The sequence below is a fragment of the Cuculus canorus genome, chromosome 8 (genome assembly GCF_017976375.1).
Source record: "Cuculus canorus isolate bCucCan1 chromosome 8, bCucCan1.pri, whole genome shotgun sequence".
Lineage (NCBI taxonomy): Eukaryota > Metazoa > Chordata > Aves > Cuculiformes > Cuculidae > Cuculus > Cuculus canorus.
This window is the reverse complement of record NC_071408.1, coordinates 1312175-1338415: the sequence shown is the minus strand read 5'-3', so window position 1 is coordinate 1338415 and position 26241 is coordinate 1312175. Positions and strand designations below refer to the sequence as shown.

The window sequence follows — 26241 nt, the reverse complement described above, 5'->3', positions numbered from 1 at the left end:
CCTTTGATACCACCTTTATGTTTTGGGGTCAGGTTGGTTTTTGTTAATTTGTGTGAAACAGATGGGTTGAACCGGTTGAGCTGTGCGTTGAGAGAATGCTATAGATTACTTATAGAGGAAGGCTGCTTTAGTGTGAGTAGAAAATTAATCCAGCTTGTTATTTGCAGCAAGACCAAAGGATCTCAAGTTAGCAGTACGAAGAGGAATATTTTTTGTCCTAATGGCTTCGTGCAGGGTTCTACTGCTCAGTGTTCTGAGACTAATTAATCAGTAAGGGTGTCTAATTAAAAAGATGACTGTTCACCAGCTGCCACAGCAGGTTGGTTAATGAACTGAAACATTACAGGATTTTTGTAGCAAATATTTGTGTTCGGAATGCTGCATCTGTTTGTCCCAACTGAAAATAGAGGAGTTTATGCTTCTGTGTAGCAGGAAATAACTTGAGTGTTCTCAGCCCGATGCGGCAGAGTGACCCATTCACCAGCGTCGGGTGATCTGATCACAACCAACAGGAGTTTTCTCCCATGGGGGTTTTCTCACCAGCAGTGTTTCGAAAACGTCTCCTCGATGAAGCAAACAGCCTGCAGAAACGGCGAAGGGCCCCCTTCTGCGAGAAAGCCGCCTGGAATCCTCGCGGGTGGTTCCTTGCCCAGGTGGTGGTAACAAAGATCACACACAGCGTGCCCTCTTCTTGCACCCAGCAATCTTCCAGCAGGAAAAGTTAGAGAGTTTGGGAAATGTTGATCTGTTACGTTCTGTTCTTTTAGTTTTTTCTTTGCGTTCTTATTTGTTTTCTCTACTAATTAGGAATGGTCTCCTTTAACTTGTGGAGAGGTTAGAGGTCCAGAGGCGTAGCTGTATGCTTATCCGTCGTAAAACGTCTGATTATATAAAGATCAATTATCATTATTAAAATTTGTGATTTGTTTTCCAGTTGACTAAAAAGAGAGATAACCGGTACCTGTTTTGTTGCTTTATGAATGAGATTCCTCGATATTGAGCGAAGCAGTTCTAGAGGAACCGATGGCTTCAAGGTCTATGTGCAACTTGCCCGGTTTTGTTGCTTTTCAATTCAGTGCTTTCTGGTAGTTCCTTAAGTGTTACTTCTCTCTGCCCCTTTGGGGAGGGTAAGGAGAGGATGACAGTTACTTACCTCTTCCCTTAAACTGAAATCATTCACTTAATGGCCAGCAGGTTCTTGTTTTTATTTTTTCCTGCCATGTAATGTGCTTTGCAGAGAAAAATCATTTCGTGTGCTGGTTGGACTGGTCAGATGCTTCACCTGTTGGTGTAAGTTAGTGCTGGCAGTCAGTGTCTTCCACTTGTTTGAATTATTTTAGTGGCGTTGCGTGCTGTGGAATAATGAAGTGTGTATGAACTGAGAAAAACTTATTAGAAATTAGTGAGAAAATATTGCCTCTGAGAAGCAGAAGTATAATTCCTTAAATAGCTTCATTTAAATTCAGGCTTCAGATAAAAGGTTTGGTTTATTGTGAAAGTACCGGGGTACCTGGTTTCATAGTAAATGTTAATATTACTGTTACAAACTCAGGAATGAAATGTCCCTAAGGTGAATTTAATTTGCCAAGTTTTGATTCATTTAGAGCTCATCTGGAGAAAATCTTTCAATTTTGTGTGCACAGAAGGGAAAATCTTGTGTTCACTCTTCATCTTCAAAGAAATTCAATTTAATGACAGCTCTTTTCAGGAAGAAAAGTGAGTAGCATCTATTAGTAATTTTTATTTTTATGTCATTTTAACTTTAACTTCTCTGTCTGATATTTGAGGGGGAAAATAACGCCAATCATATTTTTTTCAAAGCCTGCATAAAATAAAAGTTTCTGCCACATTTAAGATGGGTCTGGGCAGGCGCTGAGCCATCTACCCTAGAGCTGCCTTTGCCAAGCAACGTGGGATCCGGTGATCTTTGCGGTCCCTTCCAACCTCATATTCCATGATTCTATGGTTAAGACATTTCCTGCAACTTCTTTTCCCTACAAATCCACTGATGATAGCACTGAAGTGACCCTCGCAATACAATTCCTGTCTCTCGGGTCCCAATAGGAGCTGCCGGCTCTGAAAGCCACGTATGTCAACAGATTTGTTGTGCAGAACAGAGCGCGGATGTCCTTTGCCCTCTTGGAGACCACACTCTGCTTTGTCTTTGGGAATTCATAATCCGTTACCAGCAAGACCAGGGTCATGCGGTTGCCCATTGTTTCAGACAGAGTGATAGAACGTTGGGCAGTATCAGTGTTACGGCCTGAATAGGTTTAAATGATGGTTACTGGAAGAGTGGATATTGCCACTGATAATCTCATCGACTCCGGATATGTGTATATGGATGCAGATAAAAAGTGTTTTGTGAGGTAGGACGGAGCAGAGCTGGTCGGTGTCTCGCTCTTTCTTTACAGTAGAGCGTGCAGTAATAGCTGGCAGTTCTGCTAAACGCTTGGCACCTCAGGGCTCGTTTTGAAAACACACAATATTCCTGCCTAGATGAAACACCAGTGGGTATCCTACTTTAATTTGAATATTGGTTTGTTAATGGAGGCTCAGTTTTGCGCAGCAGGAATGATGCCGATGCTGAAAGAGCAGCCGTCGTGAGGAGATGTTTTAGACAATGGCAGAGCAGAGCTGCTCCATCTCTGAAGTCCTCTGCGTTGTCTTGTGATGCGTATTCATTCCGCGTGTGTGCATCTCTTGCGGTGTGGGGCACTGCTGAGGTGAAGCAAACTGTTGCGTGTATGCACCACTGCGGAGAGCTGCGGTTGCTGAGAGCATACTTATTTTGATCTAATTTAAGCAATCAACCGTCTCTTGGTATTAGTCTTCCGTCTAAAATTGACTTCTTCCTCCCCATCCCCTGCTCTCCAAGGAAGGTTGCATAACTGGCATTCAGGAGGCTGCGTTACTCCAGGGCTGGAACTGCTGAAGGGGAGAGAAGAGGCAGAACCTCGGGGTCGGTATGGGGCTGCGACGGAGCGGTTCGTGAGAGGGATTAGGGGATATCAACCATATCTCACCCACGGTCTGGGAACCGGAAGGCTGCACTGAATGTCAGAAGGATTGGGTTTTAAATGTCTTCTTTGTAAAGCAGTCGTTGCAGAGGGAAATAATCGGTCATGTTGATCTCCTGAAGCATCTCAGGCTTTGGAGTACGGTGGCCGTTCCCGTGCCACTGGAGCTGGATGCCGGCGCTGGCGCGTGCGAGGGTTTGCATGTGCCACGGCAGGGACTCTGTCGAAAAATGGCTGTGTGTCTTGAGAAATCTAAATGGCTAGCTGTGATGTGTGTTCGGAACGGTTTGTGTCTGAATTAAAGCTGAGAGCAACTTCCTTATAGGTGCTGTGGTTTCAAACCATCAGGAGCTGCTTTCAAGGCCCGATCTGACATCCTGTTCTACTCACGCAGGAAAAGGTGCCGAAGTCCATCTTCAAAATAGGCAGAATTTCCTGTGACTGCTTTATGAAAGGTAATATTGCAGAACATCTTAAATACATTTATTTAAGAGAGCGAACCACCTCTTCCCGAGTCGCTGCTTTCAGCGTGCTCATAGTTGATGCTGTAAGAATTAAACTTCTCAACAGAAGCCTCAGCTTAGAGAGGAACATGAGGAATCAAAGGATCTGACGCCTGCTTCAGCTTTTTTTATGTCTCCAAAGAATCACAGTTGGTGTTCGAAGTCGCTTGAAATGCCTTGTTAACAACAGTCCTGGTGGTCCCCGTTTCATTAAAGCCTGGTTCAGCGTAGCAGCGCGCAGCCGGCAACGGAGCACTCGCAGGAATTGAAATAGGATGGAAACCAGAAAGGGGTTTTTTCCTGCGTGTGTAGAAATCCTGGAACTGAATACAGGGGGGAATTCTGATGCCTTTTGCTACCTGAGTTTACATGACACTTCTTTATGGTAAAATCCCCATGACAGTGTTATTGCTGTATTATTCAGGATATTCTTCCAAGGGGCTAAGCTAGGATTACGTACGTTTTCTAGTAATCACTTAAGAGAGGGTGAGACCTATAGATCACCTTTCCAGCCTCTTTGTATTAAACACCTTTTCCCTTTGTTGTGCCGAAGGCATTGGTACCAGCGAAGGGTAATTTTCAGCCATAAATCAGCACCTGCTGCCCTGAACTCACCAAAAGGAGGTGGATTGCTGTCTGTTAGTGCATATACTCTTTCTAATCATCTTTTTGTGTAGGTTTCTGTGGACATACCCAAATATTTTGGCAGCTGAGAATTGTTTTCTTGCTGTGAATTTTCCTTAATCGTTTTATTTTTAAACTGACAACTGAATACTGATGGGATGGAGCTTCACGGGTTTTAATCATATGCTGCATGTGACAAAGCCATCTTCGTATGTCTGGTTTGTCTGAAAAACAGTCCAGTTTCAAAAAACAACCCTTTTTTAGCTAGGTAATAAAATATCCAGCCTGTATTTAAACTGAAATGGTCGCATCGAGGAGTGCTGTTTCAGGCTGTGCCTCACCCGGGTCGCGTGCTTGCCAGAAGAGGTTTCTTTTCGCGGCGTGTTCATCTCTTCTGTTCATTCTACCTAGCGATTGCAAGGCTGAGACAGCGCAGCGATGGGAAGGATTTTATTTAGAAGCCTTCCTTCCCTGCGTCTCTCTGTTAGTGGGGACGGGAGCGTACGGCGGGACACGGGAGCTGGTGGGGAGGCAGCCCTGGCCGCCGCAGGCACGGGTCATGGAGTGGGCTTAAAAGCAGGCTTCTTGTTAGTTACAGGGCAAAGGAATTAGAGGTGCCTTTTGGAACAAGGCCACCTTTCTTCCATCATTTTATAAATGTCATTTCAGAAGGCACTTCTGGTCTTTGTTGTCACGCCTTCTGGGTTTCGTTTGCCTTTCTATGAAAATGCTTGCTCTCAACTTCTTTTAGCTTTGAGACGTAGAAACACGTTAAGGATAAAATGTACCCACAAATGTTAGAATAAATATTCTTTTGGGGTGCTTTTATATAGCTGTTTAGATATGTTTCCGTTGCAGAATGGCTGTACTGCTAAAAAGCAATGTGACTCCCGGGCGCTGAGTGCAGCGATGGCTTTACGCAGCTGTCAGTTTGGTGGTGTTTGGACTGCTCTACGCTTTCGTTGAACTCAGACTTACCTTTCAGGCGACCGTGCGCTTAGTGAGCTTTAGAATATTCTACAACGAGGGAACTAATTTCATAGGAAGCTCAGAACAGCATGGCTTTTGTCTTGGCTGGCCGGTTGAGGCAGCAACAAACCTAGAAGACAGGCAGCCTGGCTCCCCCAGCCGAAGCGCTGGACGGGATGCTTCTAAAACTTCGATTTCAAGTCTTGGTATTCACATGTCTAAGATTTTTCCTGACTGATGCAAATGCATGTGTAGTGGCTGTTGTACACGGTGTTCCCTTTGCAGAAGCTGTTGACTTTGTCACAGATCCGTCTGTTAACATCTTTTCCTACGTTGTTTGCATCTTGAGAAATACCGGTGGCTTTGTGTGACGCTGAAGAGGCAACGAGCTAACTGTGTGTCTAGCTTCAAGGATTAATGCTAAGGTCGGGGAAGCAGAGCTGCAAAAATAGAGGCCGATTAGTCTGTGTTACCCTTGCTGCAACCCGTTGTGTTGACTCAATTTCCAGTGGACCTCTCTTGATTTTCGTGCTGCAAGGAGTTAATCTGATTCTTTTCCCTTGAGTTACGAGTGAAGGAGGAACCTGGCTTTGATCTGTGTTCTTGGCCGTGCTGTTCCTGCTGCAAGTCCTCGCGGACTGGGCTGAGAGGCTGTTCACATGGGTCAGAAAAGAGTTCTGGGCAACACTAGTGGGAACATTGATTAACTGCAGTGGAGACAAAATACCAGGCGCATCTTGTGTTGACGTATTAGCTCACCCGGGGTGCCAGCACGTGCTGTGCACGTGGTTCCAGAGCAGGTGTTCCCACTAGCCGTAACTCTCTGAAGTTTCTGTCGAAGACTTTGCTTAGTATTAACTCGAGCTTCTGTGGCTATAGGCTTTGGAATGTTTCACAGTTTTTTTTTAATAAAAGGAGCGGTTTTGAGAACCAGAGAAGTGCCGGACGAAAGGCAGCGAGTTCTGGAGGTGTGTGCAAGAGCTTGGGCAGGTAGGAGTCCCGTAATGGTCATCGAGCATGGATCAAGCTTGTGTATGTTGCGATCCTGGAATTATATATCTTTGTGATTCCGTACTACCGGAGGGGCAGAACTCTGCTGCTTCAAACAAAGAAAATTTGGTATTCTCTAACTTTTCTTTTAAAATCATTAAATGACTTTTAGTTGTATGGTGTCTTTTGATCGCGGTGACTGACACAAGTACTGTCCCGTTGGTTTTAGAAATAATCTGATACGTTTTATGGATCTAGGTAAGGTCGCCGGCACGTTAAATAAGTGGTGCAAGGTGTGAATTTCTTCCTACTGACTGGGAGACCCTCGAATGACTCATTTTCTGTCCACCTTCCTTTCCTCTCTTGTAATGCTTAGCGTTCTCTGAAACTCATACTAATTGTGATCTCCACAGCAGAACCCAAAAAAACCCATCGCTCCTTGTCTCTGAAGCTCTTTCTGCAAATTGAGTCATAGACGTTACATTTTAAGCCAGCAGAATGTTTGATTATTCTACTTTTCACTGCCTTTAAAATTCTAGTTGCCATAACAACTTTATTTCTTTATTTTTAGCACATCAGTTGCCATAACAATATAATATAGCTTTTTGAATGTAACCATTTTTTCCCACTTTTTTTGCTTTGTTTTATAAAGAACCTTCTTGGGGGGGGGGGGGAAGGAAATGCAGCAAAGCTCTTCCCCAGTGAGCACTTATGTTCTAAGCAAAGCCGAAAAAGAATTCTTTTAAAATCTAGCCTTATTCCATCACTATGGCAGGTTTTTGACTACTGAGTATTTTCATAACTTATGCAAAAAAAAATGAATGCAAATCACTGTATAAAGCTTTTCCTTTGCAGAAAATTGCTGTCGGGGTTTCATTTTTGTGTGTTGTAGTTGGTGTATTAGAAAACTATAACTGTTGGCGAGTCATTTCCAGTATCTTTATTTCATAAGGCAGAGTGGCTATAAATAAGGTATAGGCAACTGTTACTGATACGGGAAGCGTTTTCCGTTGTGCTGTTGAAAGCTGTCTCTGTTTGCTTGGCTGTTTTCTTTTCCTTACTGTAGGATTGCTTTAACGATTACTGATTGAGTTTTGCAGCGAGTAACCCCATTTTTGTCCTGTTGTTCTTTATCTTGTCTCTCACCCACGTGTGAGCGCAACCGCTGCTCGGGTCGCTCCTGCACAGACGTTGCAGACCCGCGGGGAAGGAGGGATGCTCAGCAAACACGCCGTGTGCCTTTTCAAGCCAAATGAATTCCAGTGGTCGCAGAAAAAGGGGGGACGCTGGCATCCTTCGCAGATACAGCTGGCAGGGACCCAGCGCTTCCATTTCTTCCTTCACAGCCCTTCCCAGGCGCGTTTTCAATCCGTTAGAGGCCAGTGCCTTGATTCGCCGAGGTTTGGGCAGTTAGAGGTGATATCTCTTAAACACGTGTGAACGAAGAGACTGATGTTTAGCTTCAAGCCATAAGCAGAGAGGAAAGGTTTCTGTATGAATATGAATCAACTTCATCTGGTGGGAGTTGTCCCTGCCCATGGCAGGGGGTTGGAACTCGATCATCTCTAAGGTCCCTTCCAACCCAAGCCATTCTACGATTCTAAATTCCTAGAATATAGAAGTCAAGTCTATAGATTAAGTTCAACTTCTTTCACCAATATGACTTGACTTTTATATTCCCCGATAGGATCCTTTCCAAAGGACTTGTAGATCTCAAAAATGCTGTCTTTATATTTAACCTATTTTTAGTGGTGATAAAGTGTATGTTTAATTTCAGTGTTTTTCTTAGTGATGGCACATAATGTCAGGTTTGGTATTTCTTTTTGAATAAAAAAGTAATTTCTCAGCTTGCATAACATTTTACATGTGCCAATTTCTAGCTATAAATATAAATGTCCTCATTATCTAATACAATCAAAGCAATTTAAGACAAGATCTGCTAGTTATTGGAAGTAAATGTATTTAGATGTTATTACTGTTGAAACATAGTTATCAGATGTGAGAGGATTGAATAAATTTTAATTAGCTAATTTTGAACTCTGGAGGGGGGGAAATAAGAATCCGAGAGTTTACTTTCAGTGGCCTTTTCCAAACATCTCTCATTGCCGGGTTGCACGCTTGCGAGTTAGCCAGGAGTCCTCTTCAGCTGCCGTGGTTTGTGAGTTCTTCCCTCTGGAGCCCTCTTGGTAGGGAGCTATTCCTGGTCCTTTCTCATATATGGTGATCGATGGAGCTGTGTGCTGACATAGTCTCCGTGCTGTAAGGGAGCGTAACTGGTACCTCTTCAGCAGACCCAGCTGGGAAGAGAATTTGGACTAAATGAAGCTGAGCTTAAAATCCATAAAAAGAAATTGTGCCACACTTCAGTTCATAAATAGCTTTCATTCCATATCCTTTCCCTGTTCCCCGGTTCTCCATTTCTTCAGAAAAGTGGTAGGATAGCGATAGTAACACTCTGCTTGAAGGTTGTTGTCTAAAATTCACGATTTCTCCAATTGTTTTCAGCTTTGTTGTTTGCAAGAAATAGTGGAAGTGGGCTTACTCTTCCAGATTTGGGGTCAGTACCCCCTGCTCCCCATTAGACCCTGCACGAACACCAGTAGTGAATCATAGTATAGTTTGGGTTGGAAGGGACCTTGAAGATCATCCAGTTCCAACCCCCGTGCCATGGGCAGGAATCTTTAGTTCTGGACTGACGTTTGTCTGCACCAGCAGCTGAAGCCATGGGCTTCTCTCCGAAATGATGCCGATTGTTCAGTGTTTTTCTGAGCCACCTCTTGCCTCCTTGAGGAAGCACTATTTTTAAAAGTCTGCTAAAGGAAAAGTTTAGGGTGGAATGTGCCAATTATATATGGAATAAAAAAATCTCCGTGTGACTGGGCACGTGTTTCTAGGCAGCCCGCCTGCAGGAGAGGAGATGCTCTGGGAGGATTAGTGGGACCATTTAGCCGAAGCCGCATCCATGATAAGTGGATTTGAATCTGTTTCCAACATGTGTCCGTGAATTTGTCCCGTAACAGTAGCTGCCAGTTCACAACGTTTAGAAAAGAGAAAAAGAGAAAAGTGGATAATTCTGAAGCTTTTAAAAGGTTCTGGGGCAGGCTGTGAATTCTGCACAGGGATGCTCTCTGCGTTACAGCTTTCAGCACAGCTGAAAAGGCAGTTGCCAGGGGTCGCCGTGGGGAGGTTTTGTCGTACGGATTTGCTGCTGTGACGCGCAGAGGCGCAGTGCTGGGATGGCGAAGGGTTTGGAAGCGCACGAGGCGTTGATCCCGGGGCAGCTGATGGGTGTGTGGCCTGGGCATTGAGTTCTGAGGAGTGCTTTGGGGCTGAAGGAGAGGTGATGCTCTTGGGAGAGTTTCAAGATGTAATATTTGGCAGAGGTGGTTTTGTTTGTTTTTAGAAGGATGAAAGGTACATTTGCGTGTTCTTTGACTGCAGTCTTTGGTGCATCCAAACTTGTGATTTTGAAGACTGCGAGTGTGTGTGGGTTTGATCCTCATGTTCGTGTCTTGGTAGCTGCTTCTGCACAGGCCTTAGGCGTTGGCTTCCTAATCAAGGCTACAATAAATTATTCATCATTTGAACTCATTAAACCAAAATTGGTTGCCTTTTAAAGGTCATGCTGTAGTTTGAGAGCTCTTTGGCTCGCAGGATGTGGAAAATCAAAGTAGGTGAGCACAGTGTTTGGGATTTTTCTTTTAGTAGCTTTAAAATCTGTCATTCTAGGCTCTGCTGCAATGGAATCCCTGCTAATGCCAACAGAGCTCCTGCTCCTGCCACGCTTCCGTGGGGCCCGGTTGAGAAATGCTTTTACAATACCAATATCTACAGAATGTAATTCCTGGCTTGACGTGGACAGAAATGGTAGTGGAAATGTACCTCTAAAAGCTTAAATGAAAGCAGTGTTAAAATAATCTTTTTAAGTATTGTTTTTTAAATATGAGAAATTATTCCCCCAGGAAAAGGAAGGGTGATACTCCTGGCACTGTGTTCTCTGCACTTCAGGATTTCATTTACAGTTCTCTTAACTGCTGTCTTTTGTCCTGTGATTTAACAGGTGAAAAAATTAATCATCTCTTGCCAGCAGTGTAATTAATAGCTCATTCTTTTCCATTCGCGCCGCTGCCGTGCGTGGGGCGATGTTTTATCCTAGGGCAGGACATGGGTTTGTTGTGGTGCTTGAAGTGCACGGGCAGCGCTGAACAAAACGCACGTTCTTCGGGGCTGAGAGTGTGTTTTCAGGAGCCTCTAATGAGATGTCAGTCCTGTAACGCGGAGCAGGAGCTGGAGGGGAGCACTGCAAATAGCAGCCCCTCCGTTGGGATGCTGCTGGCAGGTAGGAAGCCTCTTCTCCTCTGCCAGTGCGCTGTTCTTCTTTTTTAAGCTACTGCTGGTTTGAGCAGATGCATCAAACTGTTTGAGGGCACGTGTTTTAATTTTTTGCTTTTCGTGCCGTGCTAAGGCATTTTCCTTGTTTTCCCCATGTCCATTTACATTCGTTTCTCAAGCATTTCTTATCATTTGTGGTCAGTAAGTAAATAGCATCGTTCCATAGCTTAAGTGCTGTTTGTCTAAAGCAAATGCTGCGTTTAATTCCTGAAAAATGCTGATTATCGCCATTTGTTAGACTTCAGAGCATTTCCCTGAAGTAAACTCGCTCCTTGATAGATAGTTTATTGCAGAGTGGTTTATTTCTATTGATTTGAGGCACTGAAGTTTGGTGGTATTTGTCGCTCCAAATTGAGCTTGTAAAGTGAATTCCATTTGTCATAGGCGCATCGATATAATCTTGAGAGAAGCTTCTCCTGAAGAAAAATGTCCTTTAATGTAAATTTCAGGAAAGTATCTGTCTAATCCGGGAGATCACAGGGAGTAATGTTTAAGGGGAGGTTGTAGCAATTTACTCCGAAAACTTGCTTAATATTTGTTAAACGCACAGAAACTTGTAATGGCTCATTTAAAAGTTTCAGGCTTTGGAAGTGTCGGGTGTAAGTGTTCGATCCCGGCACGAAAGGACTGCACAGTAAACCGACAGATGTGAGTGCCCGTCCTTCTCTACTGATCCACCACAAGACATGAAAAAGAGATCCCTTTTTTCCAGTTTGTTGTGCAGCACTCTGATTACCTGATGCGTACGTGAGGTGGGGTAATATTTGCCTCCCTGGAAACCATCCGGGGCTGGGGCTGCGAATCCAAGAGGAGAGCACACTGGAAGAGAGCTGCGGGAAAAGGAGGAGGGCGTGCTAGCTCCCCGCACAGCCCTCGCCCACCCTGGCCGTTATGAAAGCTGCTGTCCTCTTCCGGCCTCTTCCCTGAACTCCCCCACGCCTCTTTCCCAAATGAAGCCAACCCCTGCTTTCCTCCCCACCTGAACTCTGCTCTGTTGCTGCCGTCAAAAGCAGCTTCGCCTCTTGTGTGGAAAAGGCTCCCGTAGGCTTTGGGGCTAATGTTTTCCCGTGGCGAGGAGGTAGATGCATCTGCATTTCCACCTGGCGGCTGTGCACCTCCCTTCGCCTGATCTGTTTGACTTACGGCATTCTATACAATCACGGGGTGGGAGGGAGGAGGGAAGGGAAGTCATCTTTGATAGCAAAACTGATAAATGAGACTATTGGGTACAGAAATACTTCATGGGTTTAAACATTCTACGAGGTACTGTAGTTTCCGTAAGAGCCATCACTGTGGGGGTTGATCGCTGCCCAAGAGCCCTCAGTCCTGACGAGGATGGAGATGAACCACAGCAAGAAAAATTCTGATACTGGGGGGCGGTCAAACTTGGGAGCAGCTGTGAAAGCTCCATCCTTGGAGACGTTGACAGCTCCGCTGGACATAGAACCCGGTGCAATCCGGCCTGAATTTGGAGGATGGCCCCGCTTTGAGCAGGGTGTTGGACCAGGTCATATCCAGAGGTGCCTTCCAACACAAAGTGTTCAAGAAGTCTAACGTTGTTTTGAGGAAAAAATAGTGACTTTATATGTATATACATGTAGCTCTTTTACCTCGTATTATGTGCTGGCACTCAGGTGGAGGTTCTGGTGGTTTCTGTGTAAGCTCGAGCTCATCGTGGCAGTTTTTAAATAGATGACTGTAGTGGGTGGATTTGGAAGTGCAGCTTTGTATTCCAAATAACAAATGAAACCGATTTATACCTTAAATACAGCACCAATATGACTTCAGAAAGCAACTTCGAACACCAGTCTGATGTAAAAGACCCAACCACGTACACACACAAAACTGTTAAGGCAGGTATTGATTTTTCTTCCTCCTCTCCCTCTTTAAGCTGCGCTGCAACCTGCAGGCTTTGTAGTATGGAGTTTTTCTGGAGGCATTAAAATCCAAACTAGGGTGTCCATATGATGTGGTGGGCAAATAAATGCCAGATGGAAACAAAGCAAACTGAAGAAACACCTTTGTTCTGTAGGCTAAGAGGAGAGTGGATAAAAGAAAATAAAAACTATAAAAAAAAAAAGGATTTGGGCAGAAGAAGAGAAGATGAGGAGCTGGTATGTGTATCAAGATCATTGTTCAGGCCTGCGTCTGGGTGGATAACTTATCTTCCTCATCCCACAGTCTCATGCATCTCCCTGCTCTAATCAATGATGTTTTAAAAGGTTTCACAGAAATTATCATTGTCCATTTAATCCGGCTCTCCATCCTATATTTTAACAAAGCACCCTGGAGACTTCAGTATAGAAACAAGTGGGGCAGCTGAGACGCTGCCTTGTGCGTTGCTTCTGGCTGTCCTGTTGCCTTACAAAAAAAGATGGAAAAGCATTTATTCCTATTCCTTTCCCAATAGAAGAAACGGGTAATAGATTGTTTCCTTGCTCGGAGCTTGTAGATCTACCTCTGTACGGACTTTTTCCCTCAGCGCGGTTTCGTCTCGCCTTCTTAGAGGTCGCACACAGCCACGGCTTTCACAGGCTTTCTCCTCACACGCAGAACTCGAGTGCTGCCACATCCGCTCTGTTTTCCGCAGGATCCGATGGGGCGAGTCTTATGGTGTGGATGGTGAATTCTGTTGTCTCCAGGTGATGTAATTCTTAAAGGAGACGTGGACTGGCGGCTTCTGCTCAGCTTGAAGTGCTCCATCCCCTGCTGGATGGAACAGCGCTGGCATTTACGCACCACAGAAAATACTGCCTTGGTGGCAGCCATTTAATTCTTCCGACGTAACTGCTTTCTCTTTCTTACTTCCTTTTCTTCATATGCAAATAAAAATTATTCCTGAGGGATGTAGTGTTTAAAGCTGTGCCGGAGTCCCTCGTGTGTCTCTGCCCTTCATATAGCTTTTTAATGCGCTCCCTCTGACAGAACATTCCGGTATTGCCACGTCTTGTAAAATCCTGTCTGTAATTGCGATGTTGTCGGAACTGGCGGATTTCTGCTTTAGTTTTCACTTGCCTCCAGTTGTACATCGCATACCGGACGGGTTATTGCTGTCGGTCTGTTGCGGTTTGCGCTGCTGCTGCTGCTTAGAAAGTACCTCCGGGAGCTGAGCTCGGGGCAGACCGAGGTGAGGAAGCCACGGGCAGCTTCCAGCGTGACTCTCTTCTTGGGAGCGAAGGAAGCCTGTCTAGATTTCCACAAAGGTAGCAAACTTCCTGCCTTTTGAATCCCTTTAATTATAATTCATGAAAGGGCAGCGTTTTACCTGCGCTGAAAACCAACCAGCAGAGGCTGCCATTGATTTTTCTGTTCCCTCTTACCTGCTCGACAGCGCTCGGATTCCTGCACAGGCCTCGGAACAGTGAGCGCCGTGGTCGGAGCTGGGTCCTCCGGACTCGCGGTGCTCCAAACATCAGCTGGATTTGGCCTGGGGACTCGGCAGCTGCCCTGACGCCTGGAAGCTGTGGAGCTGCTGGTGTTCCAGTCTGTGTGGAGCAGGATGCTCGGAGGATGCAGCTTGTGCTCCACTTAACTGTAGGCTTTACCGTTCTTTATCTCGTGTGTCTTTGAGCGTCCTTGAAGGTGTTTGGGCCCATTGTGGGGCCTTGGGCAGCCTGATCCAGTGGGAGGTGTCCCTGCCCATCACAGGGAGGTGGGAACTGGATGATCTTTAAGGTCCCTTCCAACCCAAACTATTCTACGATGGTGTCTCAGGTGCCCCCCGACCCAGAGCTGGGAGGGAGAAGCCGTGGGTGCTGCCGTGCCCTGTGCACACCCCGGTTTGTTCTCCTCCCCCACAGGAGGAGTGGGAAGAGCAGGAATAAAAATTGCTCCCTATTGTTCCGCCCGGGGTATGGATGGCGATGGCTCAAAGCTGTGCGCAGGGACTAAATTTAGTCATTAAATCTGTTGTTGCAGCCATTTACAGTTCCGAGGTGTCGGAGTGATTTTAATTTTCCTTTCAGTCCCTCGATGGAGGAGTTTGGAATTATCACACGCCGGTATTGCAAACCACTCTGGCGCTGCTGCAGTTGATGCAGCTTTGTGTTTCTACAGACCTGTCACTCAGCCGGGGATATTTGCTCCAGGCTATACTCGAAATACAAGATGTTAACCCAGGAGCAGCTGATTAAAACTGTGCCTGTGGTTTGCCTTGGAACTACAGGAACTGAAATCACTGCAGTTTCTAATGAGTGAGTTTGTCAGAGCCTCCGCTACCATTCCCGACACGTCTTTTGCCGAGGTACAGCCCCGAGTCCTGTTCTGTGCTTGGTGTTCTGGTATCCAAACTCCCCGTTTCTCCCTGCCCAGGGGGGCCGCGTACGGCGACTTTGGGGACTGCGCCTCTGCTGCTCGTTTGAAGTTTAGGAAGCGTGGAGTAAACACAAGTTTAGAGTTGATGGCATCCATTTGCATGAATAGGGAGATGGATTAATTGGGTTAAAACGTCTCTGCTTTGACAAACGATGCGTTGCTCCCAAGTGTTTGCGTTGTGGTCGGTTGGAGCGGTTAAAGACAGGCACGGTGTTGGAAGCCGGTGCAGATGGGTTAAAATGAATCGTCCTTAAGTATGAAAATAATTAATTTTCAGGGCACTGGAATTTTGTCTTTGAAGCAAGACGAGGATTTGTGTTGAACCATGGCGGGTGTTGTACTAAGCTGAAGGTTTGCAGAGAATGTCTAGAAGCCCTGCGTGGGAGGAGGGTAACTCATCCCCGTCTGGGGACGGCTTCTAGGCAGGTGCAGTGAGTGGTGCCCCAGCTTCCAGAGTCCTGGATAGTTTGCGGTGGGCTCTGAGCGCCGTTTGGGGTGGGGTCTGAACAGCCTTAGGGTGGTGGGTCCTGCTGCCCTTTGGGGTGGAGGCGGAGAGGGGGTACAGGTGCAGTTTGGGGGGCTCAGGGCACCCTTTGGGTGGGAGTCTGGGTGCTGCTTGCCGTGGGGTCTGGGCATCCTCACCCTTTGAGGCGTTTGGGATGGGGTCCGAGTGCCCTTTGAGGGGGATCCGGGCACCGTTTGGTGTGGGATTTGAGCACCTTTTGGAGCTGGGGTCCAGGTGCTGTTTGGGGTGGGGTCTGGTCACTCTTCGAGGGGGATCCCGGCACCGTTTGGTGTGGGATCTGGCTGCCCGGGTGCACTTTGGGATGGGGGACCAGGTACCCTTTGGGGTGAGACCTAGGCACCCTTTGGGGTGGGGGTCCCAGCATTACTTGGCATGGGATCTGGGTGCCCTTTGGGGTTGGGGTCCGGATGCCATTTGGGGTGGAATCTGGTCACTCTTTGGGGTGGGATCCAGGTGCTGTTTGGGGGGGGCTCCAGATGCTGTTTGGGGTGGGGGGGTGTCCAGGTGCCGTTTGGAGGTGCGGTCCAGACACCATTTGAGATGGGGTCCAGGTGCTGTTTGGAGCAGGGGGGGGTTCAGGCACCCTTTGGGGTGGGGGTCTGGGTACCACTTGCTGTGGCATCTGAGCTCCTCTTTCGTGGGGCTCAGGGTGTTGTTTGGAGGTGTCCAGGCATTGTTGGGGGGGGTCTGGCTGCCGTTCCTCAGGCTGAGCACCCTGCCCCTGCATCCCTGCTCCATCCCTGCATCCCTTCTGCATCCCTCCTGCGTCCCTGCTCCATTTCTGCATCCCTCCTGCATCCCTTCTGCATCCCTCCATCCCTCCTGCATCCCTGCTCCATCCCTCCATCCCTCCTGCATCCCTGCTCCATCTCTGCATCCGTCCTGCATCCTTGCTCCATCCCCGCTCCCTGCCGGGTGCAGGGGGGGAGGCGGCCCCTCCGCAGCGGGAGGAGGAGGAGGAGGAGGAGAAGGAAGAGGAGGAGGAGCGGCTCAGGTGCGAGCAGGCGCTCGGAGGGGCGAGGGGAGGCAGCGGCAGCTCCCGGCGCCCATCCCAGGATGCCGGGGAGCTGGCACGGGATTCCAGGGAGCAGCCCTTTCCCCACGCGAGGAACAGCTGGAATTATTCTGGGATGTTACCAAATCAGAAGGACTTTCTGCAAGGCAGAGAATTAACTCTGAGCGGAACGCGCTCTCCCGAAGTGCCGCAGCGGGATCGCAAATCCGCCCTTCCCAGCACCCCAAATCCCTGCTGAAGGCACGGCGAGGGCTGTCGGAGCCAGAAATCCCTGCTTGGAGGCACGGCGAGGGCTGTCGGAGCCAGAAAGCGCTGCTGGAGGCACGGCGAGGGCTGGCAGAGCCCGGCGAGGTGCTGGTACCTCGGAACAGACCCGGAGCGAAGGGAGCTGGGTGACCTTGGAGATCGTTTCGCGTGGATCCATTCATTCTCGCCGCCCGTCTCCCAGTCTCAGGGACTCCAGGATTAAAGATGGTTTTAAACATTTTAGGGGCCTTTCGAAAAGCGAGATTGTGTTCAATTAATGAGCTGCCTAATGATTGCTGAACTAATCGAGCGTTCGCTTAAAACTGCGCGCAGAAGATGCTTTCCTTTAGCGCTTGCTTTCTCCACAACTGCGAATAACATGAACGAGGTAACGTCCTGCGATTCAGAGCAACTGTTTATTATGCCGATTGCCTAAGACGTACAGAAACTACGTAGAAGATGAAGCCGAAGAACAGAATAATGGAGTAGTAAACAATGGCAGCTTTTCTGGTCAAATCAGCGTTTCGTTAGCCTCGCGGCAGAATGCAGATGGAAGTTTCTGTTCTCGTTGTGTGGGGGTTTGTGAAATGATTCAGGTGTTGCTACAGAGGTGAGCAATGTCGTGGATGTACCTGTGAACTCCTGGGTACCGATCCACTGTAGCAGAAATGGCAGAGTTTCCAAAGATGATTATTTTAAATTACTTTGGCTGAAATTGAATTCCAGAGGATTTATTTTGTCTGTGGGGACCTTGAAGTATGCTTCTGGCATTAATAATTGTAACGGACTATAACTGTTGGAAGGAATTGTGAATATTGACATAGTCTCCAAATTCTATTCTTAAACTATTTTCATTTTTTAAATGAATAGGTACGATCTTTCTCATTGTATGTGAGATGTATGTTTTCTTTCTTGGGAGTCAGAGGACAAACCTGCCTTGTCCCCCAGCTGCCTCCCTCCAAATAAAATTCATTATTCATACCCAAGCAGTGGTGAGTCTATTGGAATTAACCTTGACAAAAATGTTTTCCTTACCTTTCCACTGAATAGCACGGATAAGACAGGCTACGATCTCCTGAAAGGAGCCAGAAAAGACAGCATTAGATGATGAACTTTCTCCTTTACTCTGCAGTCAGTCTGTGATTTAAATCGAGATAGTAAAAAGATTATTTCCAGTAACTGCTGGTCCAGGAAACCTGAGCTGAACTGAGGTTCCTCCTTCCCTTTCTCCCCCTTGCCCCATTATATTCCAAAGTAAGTGACTTTCTCAGGAAAATAAGCAGTCATAAATTCCGTCCCCTCCTCCCCCCCCGGGAAATGAATGTGTCTCTGTTGTCAGGGTTTTTGGTTTTTTTCTTTTGGTATTTTGCAGTACCTGTTTGTTTTAGAAGTGCCTTGTGTTTGCTAAGGATGGGTCAAGAGCACTGGAGGAGCTGATCAGTGGCCTTTCTCTTTCTGGCTTTTTTTGTTTTTGTTTTTTTCTTTTCTTTCTTTCTTTCTTTCTTTCTTTCTTTCTTTCTTTCTTTCTTTCTTTCTTTCTTTCTTTCTTTCTTTCTTTCCTTAAAGCTAAGGTGTGCCAGAGGTGATGCACTGATGCTGAGGAGGCATCAACAGCTGTGGGACTGTAACCCTCTCACATGTAAGCACTGGCAGTGTCTGCAGAGAGAGATCGGGAGACCCTGAAGCAGAGGTTAGCTGCTGTTAAGCGGGTCATCTGCTCGCTAAGGCTCAGATTGCAGTGTTCCCGGGTCACAAAACATGAACCAGTCCCGATGGATTGAATGGAGGACTCTGAATATGAGCAGTAGTGTTACGAACGTATCTGAGCACCTCTCCTGCCCTCTTGGATTCGGTCACTACAATGCGGTTGACATCTGTATCCTTGAGACGGTTGTTATTGTCTTGCTAACGTTTTTAATCATTGCGGGTAACTTAACTGTGATCTTTGTTTTTCACTGTGCTCCACTCCTGCATCATTACACCACCAGCTATTTTATTCAGACCATGGCCTATGCCGATCTCTTTGTGGGAGTGAGCTGCTTGGTTCCTACTTTGTCGCTGCTCCACTACTCGACAGGTGTCCATGAGTCCTTGACTTGTCAAGTTTTCGGATACATCATCTCTGTGCTGAAAAGCGTGTCTATGGCATGTCTCGCTTGCATCAGCGTGGATCGCTATCTCGCTATAACAAAGCCTCTCTCCTATAATCAACTGGTCACACCTTGTCGCTTGAGAATCTGCATCATTTTGATCTGGATATACTCTTGTCTGATCTTCTTGCCTTCCTTTTTCGGTTGGGGAAAACCTGGTTACCATGGAGATATTTTTGAATGGTGTGCTACCTCCTGGCTAACTAATGCCTATTTTACTGGCTTTATCGTGTGCTTACTATACGCTCCCGCTGCCTTTGTCATATGCTTCACCTATTTCCACATCTTTAAAATCTGCCGGCAGCACACCAAAGAGATAAACGACCGGCGAGCTCGATTTCCTAGCCACGAAGTGGATGCCGCTGGGGAGACTGGGCACGGCCCCGATCGCCGCTATGCCATGGTGTTGTTTCGGATAACCAGCGTGTTCTACATGCTGTGGCTCCCCTATATCATATACTTTCTGCTGGAGAGCTCGAGGGTGTTGGAAAACCCAGCGCTTTCCTTCTTAACGACCTGGCTTGCTATAAGCAATAGTTTCTGCAACTGTGTGATCTATAGCCTCTCCAACAGCGTTTTCAGGCTGGGACTGCGGAGACTGTCAGAGACAATATGCTCATCTTGTATGTGTTTAAAAGACAGGGACGTACGGGACCCTAAGCCAAGGAAACGGGCTAATTCGTGCTCCATTTAAAGAGAACTGGCGCATGTTAAACAAACGTGGAGTTTTGATAGTGTTTGCTGTATCTGGAAACCTGCCAGAAGAGAAGTGTTTACTTGACTAGTTTGCTGTGATGTGAGAGTGAGTTTAAAAGGGATTGCGGAAAAGGAAAAGGCTGCTGTTAAGAGGGGGTCACTGGACTTGAATATAGCTCTTGTGAAGTTGTGAGCAGAGTGATTCGACAGAGACGATGAAGGAAGTCAGAACTAAAAATCTTCCAAAGGGCGTGAAATAACTACCACATCAGAGGAGAATCCTCGTAAAATCAATAAGCTAGTTACTACCTAATATTTTCCCCCTTGTAGAAAAGTTGTCTTACTATCTTCGTGTCAGAATATACTGTAGCCTTCTGAATTAAAATATATTTAAGAGAAACAATCAGCAGCACAGTAAGTGGCTCTAACTGTAAATTATATACCTGAGGACTATAGTAGATACTGCAGATTAATACTCAGCTCTGTCTCTGCTCACATCTCGGGCGATTTTCAGTTGTACAAACGCTCCGCGATGCATAAAACCCACCCTGGGCACGACGCTTCTGGATAAAACGGCACACTTTCACAGAAGCTCTCCCTCTCATTCGCCCCTTTTTTCCCATACTGTGCATCCCGAGATTCCATCACGTCCAACTGGTTTAGTTTGAGGGCACCTACAAGGTAAACAGAGTTTCAAACCTTTCTTCCTGTAGAAAGCAAAAGCAATAGCCCTTCCCGGCTGGCTGAGTAACTGCAGCTGCCCATGCACAATGACTTCTTCAGTCTTTTCATTCTCCTGATCCTGTTCAATTCGCACACAGAATGGATGTAGTGTCCGTTAGGGTGTACTGAAGCTTCTCCTTCATTGGCTACACAGATAATCCTAATGCAGATATGGTAATGGCACACAGCAGTGTGCAGCACTGCTTAGAAAACGAAAACGACCCCTTTTCTTTGGGGAGTCTCCATAGCTTACTGTCGTAGCTGTCAGTCCGCTCTGTGAACCTGCCTTGCACATACTGTATTTTTTTAGAGAAAACGTAAATTGTGGTCTGTGCCTAATGTTTTCATAGCACATGAGATATAGGTCGATGCTACCGGATTAAAAATTACACTTGCTTTAAGAGAAATACTTCTTTGCAGTTGTTGAATAGCTGTTTTTTTTTAGACAAGTGTTCTTGGAGGAAGTGAAGAAGACAGCTTAGTGTTAAATACAGGCAAAAAGCTTCAGAATTTCCTTTTGTACTGAACTGATTTTCAGGTCCACTGATGAAATATTTTTTATTTTGCAAGGGCACACATTAGGTTTGTGTAATAAATCGCCAGGGGTTCAGATGCATGCCAATCAATAAAATATTTAAATTATTATTTTGAACCAAATGTAATTTTCTTAGATGGTTATTGGCTTTTAAAAAAGGCCCAATTATTGATCGTTGGTGCCTTTTAACACTGCACTATTATTTCTTCTTTCACCAAAATGCATATGTCAAGATCGTGCCTATTACTTTTTGTAATGGAAGCTAACCACGCTTGCACACTTGTGGTTTGACTCTAGATCTCCCTTAATTATGTATTCCCTGTTCTGTTGAGGTGGTTCTGAACCCCTGTACCTTTTTTTAAACCTGTAAGTAAGCTGAAACAATGGAATAAAGTAGTATTATGTCTATCAAAACCAGCCTTGGCTTTAGTTCCCTGATATTACGCTCCGTTCTCTGTGGAAGTTCTTCTGGGTTAGGGCTCAAGAGAAAACGGTTTTAAAATCCAAACCTCAAAGCTGCTCACTTGCCGTCTTAAATGTTTATATGCTGGTTTCTAGCATTGTACAATCTTTAAAGCAGATTGAAATACGACTTGAACCATTCCTTGAGCTGAGCTGTTGCTGACAATTAGCTCTGATAGATGTAGAAGAAGGAATTGTATTCTTTGCACGTTTCTCGTGATGCTCCGTGTCTACAGGAATGTGCCTGCTGCCGTCCTTTGGAAAGTTGCTGTGTCTTTTGGAAGGCTCTTTCTGGCTGGCTGCTGCTCTGTAAGGTTATGTAACCCCGTCTCTTCTTACAAACACGACTGGGATTCATTTCGGTTTGTCTCTATTTTGTCGTTGTTTCTGCTTATAGGTCCTCAGCATGCGAGGCGTAGGCAAGGGGCAACGAAGCGTCATTTCTCTCAATTCGCAGGGCTGGTTTCCTGCCAGTAAAGCAGTTTTATATCTGTGCTCCAGAGCTGCCCGCTTACCGCTTCTGGTTTTCGTTGGTAATGTGTTTCTATGGGACCTCCTGAAATTCCAGAGAAGTTCTAGAAGGTGCTCAAATGTGAACCAGCCTTTCACTGAGTGCAGCCTGGAGGCGGCAGACGCGTTTTTAGCACGGTCCTGTACAAACCTGCAGGAATACACGAGCTAACGCACTTGTAGCAGCAGTGCCTTAGTTGAACTTTGTTTGTGTAACCTCAGGTGGAGTTGGTGCACATCACCGTGAAGCTTTACTGCCTGCAAACGGTAGGTCAGAGAGGGAGCTTCCCTTCCAAGGCTGCGGCACGAGGTTCCCTCACCGGCCCGCCGAGCTAGCGATGCTTTGCTCTCTGCCATCCTGCTGAGCTCATGGAGTTGTTGGGTGGTTCCTTTTTCCTCAGGCTGTCCTTGAAGGGAGAGAATAGAGTAGAAATTCAATACCCTGCAACCAAATCGTAGATTCCCAGGTGCTTTGCCATTTTCCGGGGGTCTGTTCCTTAAGCGCTGGCTTAACATTGTGGGTGCAAGAGTGCCGATTTGCTTCTCTGGACCCTGAATTTCAGTTCTTGTAAAAGCACCCTTCAACCTGTTCTTCGCAAATCTGAGTCTCCTGGATTCTGTCTAATTAAACATCCTCAGCAAAGGTAAATATGGCATTTCTTCTTGCCGTTTGCAGGATGACAGGTTTCGACCTAGCGGGAGTCACACGCGTTTTTAAATTTAGTAAGTTGGTTTCGTTTTTGAGAGTATTTTCTAAGCTCATAATGTTAAAATTTATTTGAGGGGTTTGTTATTGTTTTACTAAACTGTCTGAGGATTCCAGCTGGTGCTAAATTCTCTTCCAAAATTATTAGGCTGGATGTTTTAATGGGTAAAAAAGTCCAATGGAAATTCCAGTCATCCAGTCTGTCACTTCTGATTTTCATTCTGTCATTATATAAAGCCTCAAGTTCTTGTATGAAAAGCTGATTAAAGAGTGGGGCTTTTAAGGCTGGCACGTGGAGCACACAGCCCGTTTCCGTGTGCTTGGAGGCGTGTATGGTTTATGAAATACCCAGTCGGTAGGTGACCAGACACTGACTGGAGAAACGGACGTGAAAAAATAGTTGTTGGTAATGCAGGTAATAGCTGAGTCTCTCCATACCCAGATACGTGGAGGGAGTCGCTAGAGCTTTAGGTGCCCGTACAAACCAAAGCGTAGCCATGAGGAGAAAACCTATGTTAAATACTAAATAAAAAGAGTAAAGTGAAGAGATGTGCCTCATAGGTAAGCAAAACGAATGTATGTAGACGCGTACAAAGCTCCTCTGTGCAGGTAGATGCTGTTGTGCTGTTACATTCCTCTTGGCTACTCAGGCTTTCGGATAACGGAGGCCGTGTCGAGGTTGCTGGTGTTACCAGTTTGGGAACCTCATCTCTTCAGCCTAAGGAAAAGTTAAAAAAAAAAACCCCAGGTAATGGTAGCAGAAGTGCTACCAGAAAAGTCGTTTTTTCTTCACCAAATTCTATGTGCTCCCCTGTTCTCTGGAAGGGCTGAGTGGATTTTTCCGTAAAGTACTGTTCTTTAAAGGGAAAGAAAACAGTAGTAACAAAAAGCACAATGCTGTCTTTTAGAAGTTTATTGTCTTATAGTAAGATTATTCCCCCCACCCCGTTTCTGCTTAAGAATCCATTTTATACTTGATAAAGGACTCGGTATCGTGCCAGGCTTATTCTTGTGCCGAAGCTTTGTGCCTCCCCTACTGGAAAGTTTGGAATGTTTTGCTTTATAGAGCCACCTTTCATAGGTACGGTTCACGAAGACCCCTTAAAAATAGCATTATATCGCTGTTATAATTACTTTTAGTTCATTAATACTCGACAACTGAATGTCCTTAAGGGCTTAATTTCCACACTTGGCAAAACAAATTAAATGTCCTTTTTTTGGGCAAAATAACCATCCCATGTTAGCAGTGGGATATTGAGAATAATGTGTCAGTGTAATGCTTAGTTGCTTCCTTAGGTATCTTTTCTTGCACCTGAGAAATGAAGTTTAACTGTGAACAACACATAGTTTTGTTATCAGGTTGATGGGAACAGCGTCAGATTTAATACTGTCAAGGTTGTTTTCAAGATGAAATCCTTTATCTTTCCACGTGACAGTTGTAGGCAGGCAAAAAAATGATGTATCTCCTTTTTATACGTTGGTGTTTGGATGCAGAGGGTCCACCTCTCTCAGTCCAGCCACTTCTCCTGTTGGAATCGCCCTGGCACAGCCTGGATCGCGGCGTGCCCGGCACCGCCATGGGGCTGGGCTGCCTCTGCCAAGGAGCAGCGCCAGAGGCCCAGGGGGTCCGGATTGCTGAGGGGGACGCTGCCCTGCTGGCCTCCAGGGTTGCCTCGTTTGCTGAGCTTGCCGTTTAATCATCAGGGTCACCAAAAAGAGAAGTTTAAGCCCTTGACGTCCTCGCCGCCCCGGTTACCTCGGTGGCTCTCCAGGCTGTTTGTGGATGGAGCGCGGCGTCGCTCTGCTGAAGGGCCGAGTTAGGTTTGTTCTGCTGGGATTTCGATTAAGATATGTATGCTCTTTGAATGGCAAAAGCAGACGTTACTTTGTTAACTGGATGCTGATTAATTTTCAGGCCTTTCCAGGGCTGGAAGCATCACTGAGGTAGTGTTTCCCTGTCCCTTGCCTGGAACATCGCTTAAAGGCAGTATGTTTTAAAGCTTACATCATTTTTGCTAAACCAAATAGGAAAATGAGGGTTTTGTTTCCCCTATTTAACACAGAATTAAGGGTTTTTTTTAGTATAAGCTAAATTAATATGTAGATCTCTGCAGTCATTAAGCATTTTTAATTGTTAACAAAAGACCATGTCGTTGTTGTAGATCAGGGAGGTGAAAGCGATATAGGAGGATATTTAAGGGCAGCTTCCGACTCACAGGATATTTTAGTCGCTCTTAAATAAAATGACTCCTTTCTCCATCTGATATTAGGAAATTCCTTCCAGATCTGAGCTCCCGGAGCTTTAAGTGCTCGAGGAGCAGTATGAGACCGTGGGAGCAGCTGCTGATGGCTCTGTGCCCTGCACAGCCTCGAGACCACGAGCCCTCCCTTTCACATCTGTCATGTCTTTGGACTTTGCCTTTGTCTGAGTACAGTGACGGGTAGGATGAATATGCAGAAACCTCAGCGGTTTCAGCTGTGCTGAGGGGAGGCCAGAAACAATGATTTCAGGAGATAAAAATGCCTGCAGATCTCTGGGATTTTATCGCAATCTTACACCAACTGCTGCAAAACTGAACCTTCCTGAGAAGAATGTGACAGCAATGCTGAAGGCTTTGCGTTTGGATCACTGTGTGACTGGGTTTGAGCAAGGACAAGGGGGTTCGGATCGAAATGGAAGCTTCTGGAAGTGTAGTGATCACCAGGGAGAAGAGTTTAGTTTTTGTATGCCCGGTTCTTCCCTGTCTCAAAGCTCACAGTCTAAATTTTACAGCCAGTGATATTAGAAAAAGTGACATATGATGAGGGTGTTGGGCAGGGGAAGCTCAGCGAGGCCAGCGGTGATCACCTGAGGGCATCTCTGCACCTGGACAGCATTGCTTTGTGTTCATTTTCTTTCAATGAAATACATAATGCTTCTTGTCTTTTTTTTTTCTTTATCTATAAATTTCTTGAATAAGCGCAACAAATTCCTTTGATTGTGGAAGAAGTCAATTTTATGAGATATTTAAGTGAAGAATAGGTTTGTGGCTCGGGAAGATATAATAGTGTCCCCGGCATAGAACAAAGCGTATTACCTGTGAAACATGTACTGCTTTGAATTTCATACGTGTTAGGCACCAAAGCCTTCAAATACCTGCACCAGGTGAAGGTTTCCAGTCCTTGTAGGAGCTCTCCTGTGTAATTTGTGCTTCTGCATGTGTTATTTAAAAGTTCTCTTTGTGTGACATCTGATTTTCAAGTTACGAATGGACAAATGGTATTTTCCATGATCAGGCTAATTCATCCTGGCCTAGGAAAGACGCTTGCTGAGCCCACTGGGTTTCGGTCTTCGTTAAGTGACTTCAGCACACAGGTTCTCAGTAGCTGTTCCGTTGTGGGGGAGCAAATACAAGAGCTGCGGATTGAGGCGGAGGAGCTGCTCGTTGCTCAGAGGGACGGCTCCTCATCTGTGGCGTAAAATCCTTCCGTCGGTGAGGCTGTGGCGTCGGGGGGCCAAACGGAGAGTGGGTGGCCTTTTATTTCCTTACTTTGGGAGCTCACCTTAGCGCCACTGTTCATAAAGACTTGTGGTGATGGGATGAGGGGCAGTGGGTATAAACTGGGGAGGGGCAGAGTTAGGCTAAACATGAGGAGGAGTTTCTTCACCATGAGAGCGATGAGGCCCTGGCCCAGGTTGCCCAGGGAAGCTGTGGCTGCCCCATCCCTGGAGGTGTTCCAGGCCAGGTTGGATGGGGCTTGGAGCCCCTGATCCAGTGGGAGGTGTCCCTGCCCACGGCAGGGGTGGGACTGGATGGGCTTTAAGGTCCCTTCCAACCCAAACTGTTCTATGATTCTGTGATTCTCCTCCATGTCTGTGG

At 46.2% G+C, this 26241-nt stretch overlaps 2 protein-coding genes across 7 annotated transcripts in view; both read left to right on the top strand.

Moving 5' to 3' along the window:
* Positions 1–26241, top strand: part of RABGAP1L (RAB GTPase activating protein 1 like) — a 223838-nt gene that overhangs the window by 51636 nt on the left and 145961 nt on the right. The gene's annotated exons all lie outside the window — the stretch shown is intronic.
* Positions 15990–21259, top strand: GPR52 (G protein-coupled receptor 52). 2 transcript variants are annotated; one of them, XM_054073612.1, is made up of 2 exons: positions 15990–17209; positions 18171–21259. In XM_054073612.1, the coding sequence occupies exon 2, from the start codon at positions 18358–18360 to the stop codon at positions 19441–19443; it is 1086 nt and encodes a 361-aa protein (XP_053929587.1). In that variant the 5' UTR covers positions 15990–17209; positions 18171–18357; the 3' UTR covers positions 19444–21259. The 2 variants fall into 2 exon arrangements, with proteins under 2 accessions (XP_053929587.1, XP_053929586.1); XM_054073611.1 differs by having other exon boundaries at positions 18166–21259.

What these genes read in the sequence shown, in the direction of transcription:
- GPR52 (XM_054073612.1), top strand. Translation starts at nt 18,358, where the DNA reads ATGAACCAGTCCCGATGGATTGAATGGAGGACTCTGAATATGAGCAGT.